At 35.7% G+C, this 11,488-nt stretch overlaps 1 protein-coding gene across 1 annotated transcript; it reads left to right on the top strand.

The window, feature by feature from the left end:
- Window positions 1–1,429: 1,429 nt before the first annotated feature.
- On the top strand, window positions 1,430–11,174 carry LOC107876048 (alanine aminotransferase 2). The gene is made up of 15 exons (XM_016723026.2): window positions 1,430–1,720; window positions 6,249–6,299; window positions 6,461–6,511; window positions 6,751–6,816; window positions 6,899–6,960; window positions 8,222–8,300; window positions 8,397–8,501; window positions 8,605–8,715; window positions 8,949–9,086; window positions 9,292–9,366; window positions 9,595–9,715; window positions 9,846–10,000; window positions 10,095–10,169; window positions 10,402–10,605; window positions 10,782–11,174. Exons 1-15 carry the CDS (start codon window positions 1,529–1,531, stop codon window positions 10,896–10,898), a joined length of 1,602 nt encoding a protein of 533 aa, XP_016578512.1. The 5' UTR covers window positions 1,430–1,528; the 3' UTR covers window positions 10,899–11,174.
- Window positions 11,175–11,488: the final 314 nt, after the last annotated feature.

Below are 11,488 nucleotides of genomic sequence, written 5' to 3'. Positions count from 1 at the left end.
TTGTTGATTCAACAAAACGAGTTAAAGTGACACACTTGAAGACTGCTTTAAATATTAAAAATAAATAATATTTATTTAAAGTGACTAAGTAAAAGATAACGCTAAATTGAGGGTCTTGACGATGTCTTCTGCCTTACTTTTATTTTGTGGAAAAGCCGCCAACTCTCATATTAGGCGTGGAAAGGAAAAATAGAAAGGTAGGAAAAGGAGCTTCCTTAAGAATGAAAGGCCATTTTTAGACTTTTCGCCGAACAACGAAAAGACGAAAATGTTATCTTTATTATTTATGATGAAGCATGGGATGAAGCCTACTGTCTACATTATAGCGATAAGGACATATTTGGGATCAAATTTACGTGGAGGGCTCAAATGCTGGAAAAACTTTTATGTATATTCTTAAGAGCAAATTATGTTAGATAATTAATCACTAAAATATAGTATTATATTTTTTAGTTATACACTTTAATTTTATTAAGTCGTAAATATTAGACTTATTCTAATGAAGTTTGACGTATATAATTACTTGAGGTGACATATTTTAAGTAGTTAATTAACTTTTTACGTTGTGAATGTTTGAGAATATGTGTAGTAGTTTTTTTTAATTGAGTCTCAAAGTATCTACTTGGAACGCTTATTCATATGCGCAATAGAAATAGGAGTAACCAACATATTTCTATGATCAAATTTGTTACGATACACTTCAACTTTACATAGTTCTTATTACCTTGTGAACTAAATTTTAACGTATTTTTGTCAATCTTTTTAGCTTACATGACACTTTTTAGTTGACATGACATCTTTGACGCAACTTTAATGTCAGTATAAAATAGTGATAAAAATACATTAAAACTGAATTTAGGGGTAATTAAACTCCTGTAAAATTGAAGTTTATCATAGCAACTTTGACCATAGCTCATAGCTCAAAAGGTACATAATGTTTATGTATAGAAATATATTATGGTTGGTGTATCTAAACACTCTCGATATATTAATGGACTAATTTAGGGGGTTGATGTTTTACAAAAAAAGATATTTAGCATTTTATTATAACTTCTAGAAAGGTGACTGGCCAAAAACACCTCTTGCAAATAGAATAATCTCCCCCATATGATCTTAGTCCTAAATACACCCTCCAACCTTAAAATTTTGGATTTGAATCACCAAATTCTAACGAGCTCCTACCAGGGATAAAAAAAGAAAAAAGAATTTATTATTTTATACCTATATTTGCTTTTTAATTGTATATTTTTAATTTAAAAATTAAGAGAATTATTATTTTATAGCTTTTTATTTTTATTATTAGATATTATTTATTTTTTAAATTCAAATAAGTTATAATTAATAGCAGTGATGTAATAAAATAAAGTGAAAGGCGTGGCCAATGAGTTGAAAGTTAAAAAGAGCATTGGAATTGTCTACTTGGATGATACGTGTGCAACAAGTCAAGGGGGTTTGGTTATCGAAATGTTGACCACTCTAACCTCTTTTTTGGCCCATTCCCTATTATTGTTTAAAAATCGTTACTACTATGCGGAGATTCGTATCACACAAAGCCAGAAATCTCATCACCAAAACTAGTACCATTTCTTCTACTATTTGTTCTTCTTCTACAATTTCCCCTCTAAATTCTCTATCACCTGCTGCTGCAGCTCTTCGTTTTTTGTCCACTCTTCATCCTCATTCAATGGATTCCATCACTATTGATACCATTAATCCCAAGGTAACCAACATATATCTACTATTATTATTATTATTATTATCTGTTTCACGGATTTTTTCTGTTTAAACAATTTGTGGTGTCCGGCCAGCTTTTACACACGTGATGATTAAATACACGGATGCATGTCACCTCCTACCAGCAACACATCAGCTGTTAGTAGGTAACTCTGTGCTCATGGCTAGGACACATGTGATGAAATCACGTGGTGTTTTCCTGTATCTACTGGAATTTGACTCCGACCACTAGGTCACACCCTTGAGTGCGTTTATCCAATTTGTTTTTCTGTAACCATAGTGTCGGGCCAGCTTTGGCGTACCTTGATTTAATCCACGGGATACATGTCAGCTCCTACTAGCAATACAACAGCTGGTACTAGGTAACTATGTGCACCATGGCTAGGATAGGACAGATGGGGATGAAATCACGCGGTACTTTTTGTCACTTTCAACCACTTTATTGACCCCCAGGCTACACCCTTTAATGACCCGAGAAATGGCAATAAAATGAATGCAACCACTCGAGTTTGAAACTAGAAAGACAACGAGGGAAATAACCAACACTAAAATCAACGGCCACGATGAGAATTCAGTTAATGAGCTCCGAGGGCTCAGATGCAGCCGACTGGACGAGTTCTGTTATAAAGCCTAACAAACTCATGGGGCAGAGTATTATTGCATAACTGGTATAATCCAAATTCCCTCCTCTTTTGAATCCTCTCGTCTCTCTTTCTATCCTCTAACCTAGCTCTCTTCTCTTCTATTCTACAGATTACAAGCTCGTCCATGGAGTCGAGTAGATAGCTTTTCATATTTCAGTTTTCCTTTAGTTTCCATAAGTTGTAATCATCATTCAATATCAGTCAATATAATATCAGAAAATTGTCCCAAAAATATTGCGATTACTTCTTTTTAACTTTTGAGAATTGAGATCATAACAATTGGTATCAGAGACAGGTTACTGTCTCGACTGTGGGTGGTAATTCGAAGAAGATATTTGCGGAATCTACTATGGCTGAATTGGTTGAATGAAATAATGCAAATAGAAGGGCCTTTATGGATGGAATGTCAAGAATAGTTGTGAATGTTAAACAATTGCAGAGGTGGTGTGAGGATTGCATATGTAGTGTTGATTGTCAGTGCAACTCTTGTGTATACAGTTGCATACGCAGTGTTGACTGCCAATGCCACTTTTGTTTTGATGATTGTTCGAGGAAAAAGAATGAAGGAGACAACCACACCGAGGTGGATTTAGATGAACTTGCAATGGACAAACTGCTGAAGGTTGAAAATGGCAGTAAGATTGATTCAAAATACAATGAGGACAAGGTGTTTGACGAATGTCCTCAAAGGGTTAAATCTGAAGTTCTACTTGAGCTTCACTCAATCCAAAATACAAACACCACGAAGATCGATATCGTGAACTAACATTTGGGCTCACAACCTTATGTTCTTGCCGTTGAGGATACAATACCTAAATTGATGGGTCCCAACGATTTGTTCGGTGCTTATAATTTCATGACCCACCTTGAGTGTACACCTTGGTCAATTTCAATTGAGGTACTGAGTTTTCTATTTAAATACATGGGTCATAAGCTTGACATGGATCTTGGTGACAGACTATTCAATATAAAATGGGAGAGTGATATTACTAACATGTTTTACTTGCATAGATCTTTGATAATATCAATCGGGTGTGGGATACGGGATGGCAGCTGTTTATGCATTTCCTTGTTGTGCATATTGGTTCTGTTTGTTCATTTTCTGCCATTCAATATATAACTATGATTATAGCGGTATAGGAGGCCTATCCTTACACGTAGCAACATCATCCAGAAAGGAGATTATGTTCTTTTGGGGCTTAATTTTGCAATTAACCTTGCTTGATGACTCTAAAAAGTTAACAACAATTGATTTGTTTGAACACAATTTGTCAGTTGAAAGGTATACAATCTGAAAAGCTTCTCAAAGAAGGGATTCAGTCATCGCTCGAAGCTTATGTCATTCTTGGTTATTTGATTTTATCCTTCTTGTTGCAATGTACTCGTGTGCTCATAACTTCTGGCGTAGATTTTAAGATGGCAAAGGTACATGGTTACAGACTACTCGAAGAGAATTACTGGTGAATTGGTCAACCAAAACTGAAGTTAAGTTAGGGACATTCGAAACCGGGAAGGGAACTAAGGGCTCAATACAATGTGAAAGAAAGCCTTACTTTCTAAAATTGGAATACTTGTTAGCTTCTTGTCTTGCAGCATTTTTGCCTTTGGATGATGACATTGTACTTCTTCAGACAAGTTCTCAGGATGCATTGCTTAGTCGTGGCTTACACAAAATGGAATACAATGGAAGTCATTTGAGCAGGATGTGGCTCTCGACTGACTTGGTATTCCGAAAGAAATGAAGGATCCTCTAAATATTGTGTTTAATAATTTGTTTGTAGATACTCGTGGAGCTACAAGGTTACATCATTCGAGTTATGACTTGGATTTATCTTCTAATAGAGAAGGATGGGAGAACATAATGCTAACAAGTTTCTTAGCGCTTGATACTTGGGTTGTGATTGAACCAGAAGATGGTAATGATCTGACAAGGGATTTCCTTGCTGTATTGGACAAAAAATCTATTATTCTTTATATGGAAGGAGGTCATGTTCGATTTGTGAGTAATAATGGGTCCTTAAAGTTCCCATATGACCCTGGGGTTGGCTTGCCTTTGAGAGACTCTAATTTCTTCTCTGGTAATAATTTTGATCCTCCAAAAATTTTTGCATCTTCATTGAGCTTTTATAAAGTGCTCGAACAACCTACTTCAGAGGATAGTCATCTGCAGAAGGCAGCTCTCAGGTTACATGTTACTGGCTATACGGTCCCTCAAGAGAAGATGATACGCATGAAGAAAGCTACTTATGGTTCTCAAATAGTAGTCATAGATGATAGAATTATAGCCTTTTTACGTCTTCTCTATGTGACTTCCGTGTCTATTCTTGAGGATTACAAGTTTCCATTTGATCCAGGAGGCATTGGTATTTCATTTGGTGGTCCTTCACATCAATTCCCATTGGATCCTGGTTGTTTACTCTTCAGGATAACACCCTTGAGAACTTGGTGTTCTTCAACAAGTGGGGCGTTCTAAATTCCAGATTTTTAGCTCATCCTTGAAGGTAAGGATTATTTGAAAAGGAAGGGTATGTAATGACCCGAGAAATGGCAATAAAATGAATGCAACCACTCGAGTTCGAAACTAGAAAGACAATGAGGGAAATAACCAACGCTAAAATCAACGGCCACGATGAGAATTCAATTAATGAGCTCCGAGGGCTTAGATGCAGCCAGCTGGACGAGTTCTGTTATAAAGCCTAACAAACTCATGGGGCAGAGTATTATAGCATAACTGGTATAATCCAAATTTCCTCCTCTTCTGAATCCTCTCGTCTCTCTTTCTATCCTCTAACCTAGCTCTCTTCTCTTCTATTCTACAGATTACAAGCTCGTCCATGGAGTCGAGTAGATAGCTTTTCATATTTCAGTTATCCTTTAGTTTCCATTAGTTGTAATCATCATTCAATATCAGTCAATATAATATTAGAAAATTGTCCCAAAAATATTGCGATTACTTCTTTTTAACTTTTGAGAATTGAGATCATAACACACCCTCGGGAGCGTTTATTGAATTTGTTTTGTCTGCCTTTTTATTTGTATTAATTAAGTTGATTTACTGTTGCTCGTTCTGAGATTTTTATTAGACCTAGTGTAGTACTAGTCGACTGTTATCTGTGTATTGTAATGGAATGAATTTAAACTGTGAAATGGTTACCGATGATTCATATGGGTTCTGATTGAGGCATATTTGTTCTGGTGGCTCTGCTATTATGCTGAATTACTCCCTCGGTTTTAATTTGTTTGTCTGGTTTTGACTTGAACAGAGTTTAGTAAAATAAAGAACACTTTTTGAATCTTGTGATTACAGTTATAATATTGTTGAAATCTTGTTTGTTATACTTTTGCTTGTTACAGTTATAATATTGTTGAAATCTTGTTTGTTATACTTTTGCTTGTTCTGGGGTTTTTACTAGACCTAATGTAGTATTAGTTGAGTGTGTACTGACGATTCACATAGGTTCTGATTGAGACATATTTGTTCCTGTCTTCTGCCATGTTATCCGAGTTACTAGTTTTTAGTGTGAAATATGGATTCGATCTTGTAACCTTTCCGAAAGGAAATCGTGCTGGTCCAATTCCAATATAGCATGTTGGGAAAAGTAGGAATTTTTTCACTTCTATTCGTTGGATAATATGATTACTGATAACCTGGTAAATGGTGATGTAAAAATCATTAGAGCGCACCGGATCATATTAGATAGTTTAAACGATACATGACCTGCTGTTGCATTCAGCGTTTGGCTTGGCGCTTTCTTACAGCAACTTAAATACTATGGTTTTAGCCAGTTTGCTCGTATAGTGAGCTGTTGTCTCGAAATTACATTCCTTGACTGATACAACTTTATTTCTGGTTAATTTTCTTGGGTTCAGGTTTTGAAATGTGAGTATGCTGTTCGTGGAGAAATTGTTACAATTGCTCAGGTAGCTCATGACTTTTGTTTGTTGATTCCTGTAAACTGAATGTTGAACATATATTTCAGATTTCTGTTGATTGAGCCATTATTATCTGGATTTGCTGATCATAAAATTGGAACAACTTGTTTATATTCACCGATCCTTTTTCATTCTTCTTTTTGATGCAGAAATTGCAGCAAGACCTCAAGGACAATCCAGGTTCTCATCCCTTTGATGAGGTACAAACTCTTGTAAACTTAGTCTTCTTCTTTATGTGTTTTCCTTACAATTCATGCTTTATGAATACTTCATTTCCCATTTATGTAATTGATGCATGTCTCGGGAATAAATCTTCAATGAAACTATTCTTACAAAGCTCCACATAGGTCATAAGTTGATGACCTGAGCTGGGCACCATATAGAACGTTCTTTAAGATTTGTGAAATGTATTCTGTACTCATTCATCTGATTACTGCAGATCTTATACTGCAATATTGGAAATCCTCAATCACTGGCCCAGCAGCCTATCACTTTCTTTAGAGAGGTGTGCATAAATTACTTTATTTTTATTCCCGATAAATTAATTGACTCATCCGGTGATTTCTAAGTTAGACTTTCTATGTTAGGTCCTTGCATTATGTGACCATCCATCCATTTTGGACAAAAGTGAAACCCAAGGTCTGTTCAGGTATGAAGTTTGTCGGCCTGTGCATTTTTTGGTTGACTGAACTGGAATATACATCTAATTTCATCGATAACTAAATTCTGTAACATGACTGTCATCAGCAAATTCCATGTCAGTCTATTCCTTGCACTCTTAGAAGATGATATGATTTATATACAAGTAGCAGGAATCAGCAGCTGTTCCTCTTAATTATTCTTCAGTGAATAATATGCAAGAGTTAATTCAACATTCGAATGACTGTCTTTTTAATTCTTATTCAAAATGTGCTACTCATGTGAACAGGTTTTTGTTACATCTATGCAAGTGAGGGAAAAGTGAGCTATGTTGTTGTTTATGAGCTAGTAAAATACAATGAAAAACTAACGAGAATTATTACCTGATCACCTGAACCGCTAAAGGAAAGTCTTGGAGGGAAAGCATTGGTGTTATTTTTTCCTGTATTGATCCCCAATCTATCTGCAACTAAGTTTTCCTTCTTCAGATGCATGCTAAATCAGAATTCTCTGTTTGCCCTTTATTATAGTCATCATAAGTCTTTCTAAATATTTGATTGATGGGAGCCTCAAGGTGGGATATTCATAAAATGCTCCGTGGGACATGTGGAGAGTGCAATTTCCTCCGGGAGCGCACCTCATAAATGCAAGATGCACAAATCAAGTTTTATAAGCTCAATTATACTCGTTATTCAATTTAAAGATTCAACTTTCAAACTACAACTTTTTTGTTTCTTGGAGATGTTTCTGGGTTTAAGTGAGTGGCACTTAAATGCAATATTTTATGCAATAATTTTATCCTATGTTGATCCGTCCTGTTTTTATTTTCATTAGGAAATTTCATAGTTTTTTTCTTTGTTCAGTGTACTTTTATTTCTACTTTTGTAAGTATTAAATATATTCATTGAATTATTCCATGGATTATTATACTAATAAAATATTAGAAATTCCAGAGCTCCATCCCTTTGTGGCATAGAAAGCTTGCCCATTGAGAAACAAATGTCTTCCCTTAAGGCTTCTCTTATTAAAACGCTGGTCACTATTGAGAAAATGTAAAGAAAAATTCTTCATCAACTTCAAGTCTCCTCCCGGTTCATCAATATTTTTGGATTTTTATTTCTCAAAACGAAATACCTTGACAAGAGTTTTTGGTCTAAGGAGTATTTGGTTATGCTTTACAAAGAGGAGTTCTCTTCAATATACAATATGAAACTGGTTTTAGACTTTGAGATACTGCAATAGCTGTATTTCATAATTCTTTGCTTTTGTAGTGCGGATGCCATAGAACGAGCTTTCCAGATCCTTGATCAAATTCCTGGGAGAGCAACTGGTGCATACAGCCACAGTCAGGTGACTGACTGTCTTCTCATGAGATTGTTCCATTTTTGCGGAGTGTTATGTAGATTCAATAATTATAAAACTTTTTATTTTGTTCTCTGAATTTAGGGTATAAAAGGATTACGTGACACAATCGCTTCTGGTATTGAAGCTCGTGATGGCTTCCCTGCTGATCCAAATGATCTTTTCTTGACTGATGGTGCTAGCCCAGCGGTAGATTATAATTATATCCTTGTTTTTTCTACAGCTTTGAGGGAAGTAATTTTTAGCAGATTTGATGTAGTTGGTAATGTTGGTTCTTTATCCTTTTATTCAGGTTCACATGATGATGCAGCTACTCATCAGGTCAGAGAATGATGGAATTCTCTGTCCCATTCCCCAGTATCCTCTTTACTCTGCTTCAATCGCCCTCCATGGTGGAACTCTTGTACGTGCTGTTGCGTCAAAATAAAATTGATTTATGATAGTTGCATAGTTAGCTGAAATTATTGAAACTGAAGATTGATGTGCATCAAAATATTTCGGGAGGCCTAGTTTGACTGCTCTTGCGAGATTTTTTTCTAAAAGTACCACTTGTTCATGCATTGATCTGATCAATTGATTATTGAATGGTAATTCATTGGGAAGTTCTTAAAATTTGCATTCAATCTGGTTTTGTAGGTTCCTTATTATCTTGATGAACAAACAGGATGGGGGCTTGAGATATCAGAGCTAGAGCATCAGTTAAACACTGCAAAATCCAACGGTATTGACGTTAGGGCTTTGGTTGTGATCAATCCGGGCAACCCAACTGGGCAGGTAAGCTTTTAATAGATTTTGGAAGGGTCATCTACTATTTTTCTTCAGAACTAGAACAAATCTACATCTACGGCAAGAGACTACTGCAATGAAATATGATACCTTCTCCTGCTTCCCCAAAATAATGAAGAGCGGATAAAAGGAAAAAAAAAAACTGGCCTAACCATTTCATATGGCATGAATATTTTCCTATGCATAACTATAGGTTCTTGGTGAGGCCAACCAACGGGAAATTGTAGAATTCTGCAAGAAGGAAGGCCTTGTCCTTCTGGCTGATGAGGTAAGTCAATTATCCACTAAAATGCTACTATGCTTGATATGTCAAATTTTGTTTGATTGCTCACGAGCTTGATTAGCAGTGCTTCTGAACTTGTTTTTAAATGATTCACTACCAGATTTTGCGTTTCTGTTCAATCTAAGGTTGTATTGAACTTCAAAATTGTAACTCTCTTTCATAATTTTTTTTTTGAGAAAGAACTCTCTTTCATAATTTGTGGAACTCATACAGGTCTATCAAGAAAATGTTTATGTGCCTGACAAGAAATTCCACTCATTTAAGAAAATTACCCGCTCTATGGGATACGGGGAAAAGGATATATCTTTAGTGTCTTTCCAGTCTGTGTCAAAAGGTACACTTTTAACTTCATCTTGCCTCTCTTATTTCTTTGGGTGGTGAATTGGGGTGGTTTTACGGGGTAGGGTTTTGTATAATGCAAATAAATTTTTGTTCTAATCTTTTTATTATCTTGGTGGCTTTAGGGTTTTACGGAGAGTGTGGAAAACGAGGAGGTTACATGGAGATCACTGGTTTTAGCCCTGAAGTGAGGGAACAAATATACAAATTGGCTTCTGTCAATCTGTGTTCCAATATCTCTGGGCAGATACTTGCAAGCCTCGTCATGAGTCCCCCAAAGGTTAGTATTGCTATTATCCCAATAGCATGTATGTTCCTGCCTTGCATATTCCCAAAGAGGTAAAGGTTGATGCTGAAAGCATGGATGTATTCAGGTAGGAGATGAATCATATGAGTCTTTTTCTGCCGAGAAAGAAGCAGTACTCTCATCCTTGGCGAGACGTGCACAGGTTAGTGAGAACTGACATGTTGGACAAAATTGACCTCAAGCAAAGATGATGTTTGCAATTTGCCCAACAGAGTTCTTTTAGCTTCATTTTTTGAGTTTCTATCTGTTTACTTGTTAAATCATCTATTTCTCTCGTCCTTTTTGCACGTCTTTTAACAATACCATTATCTGTTTACTTGTTAAATCATCTATTTCTCTCGTCCTTTTTGCACGTCTTTTAACAATACCATTAGGCGCTACAAGATGCACTGAATAGTTTGGAAGGAGTGACATGCAATAGAGCAGAAGGGGCTATGTATCTCTTTCCGCGTATTAACTTACCCGACAAAGCAATAAAAGCAGCAGAAGAAGCTAAAACTGCACCAGACGCTTTCTATGCTAAACTTCTTCTTAATGCCACAGGAATCGTTGTTGTTCCAGGCTCTGGATTCCGCCAGGTAATACTTACATTTATAGCTCTCGCGTAAATGTAATTGTCGCCTACCCATTTCAACAAATTTAAATCACTCTTTCACTTATATAGAAAAATATTGTTGGAGAAGAAGTAGGCATTTTTAATTATCTCTTACACGTTAGTCTCTCTATCAGCACTATGGTTCTTGCTTTGGTGTAGGTTCCTGGAACCTGGCATTTTAGGTGCACAATATTACCACAAGAAGAGAAGATACCAGCTATCGTATCTCGTCTTACAGAATTCCATAAAAAGTTCATGGATGAATTCTGCGGCTAAGGAATCAGACAGTACGGAGTCTGATAATAGGGAATTTTGAATAAGCAGTGCCAGTTGACTCCTGTCTGCAACTGTTTTGTCTGCCTACTTCTATAGTCGAACAGTAAGGACTCTAATGGTTCCAAATTTTGGGGTTTGTTCCTCATTTTCTGGTTGGGATTGATGCTTTAGTTCATTCTGTTAATTTATCCCAGCTTCAGACATTCAGTGGATATATAAATATGATTTGTGCAACACAGGGTGCATGTATATGCAAAGAAGCATTTGTTTCTCAGACATCACTACTTCACTTTCTACACTACTTAGATTATGTATTTGTTTCTACGCATATCTATAATCTATCTATCTATATAATATATTAAAAGTGTGAAACCCCTTAGAAAAGTGATTCGAACTTTTTAACCTTCATTAAAATACTCTGCAATAGACAAAATCATCTTTTTGCCCGTTTTCAATAATTAATTAACTATTTTTATAATATTTAGAATTAAAGAGTCTAAAATATATGTTAAGAGAAGTTATATGGCAAGAGATATTAGGAGAATTAATAATTAAGGAATGGTAAGTTATATGGTAATTTGAAATCAATT

The sequence above is a fragment of the Capsicum annuum genome, chromosome 6 (assembly GCF_002878395.1).
Source record: "Capsicum annuum cultivar UCD-10X-F1 chromosome 6, UCD10Xv1.1, whole genome shotgun sequence".
Lineage (NCBI taxonomy): Eukaryota > Viridiplantae > Streptophyta > Magnoliopsida > Solanales > Solanaceae > Capsicum > Capsicum annuum.
This window is presented reverse-complemented; position numbering and strand designations above follow the sequence as displayed.

What these genes read in the sequence shown, in the direction of transcription:
- LOC107876048 (XM_016723026.2), top strand. Translation starts at nt 1,529, where the DNA reads ATGCGGAGATTCGTATCACACAAAGCCAGAAATCTCATCACCAAAACT. An exon ending in GTTCTCATCCCTTTGATGAG is followed by an intron (nt 6,512 to 6,750) that starts GTACAAACTCTT and finishes TGATTACTGCAG; the next exon opens with ATCTTATACTGCAATATTGG. An exon ending in CTGATGGTGCTAGCCCAGCG is followed by an intron (nt 8,502 to 8,604) that starts GTAGATTATAAT and finishes CCTTTTATTCAG; the next exon opens with GTTCACATGATGATGCAGCT.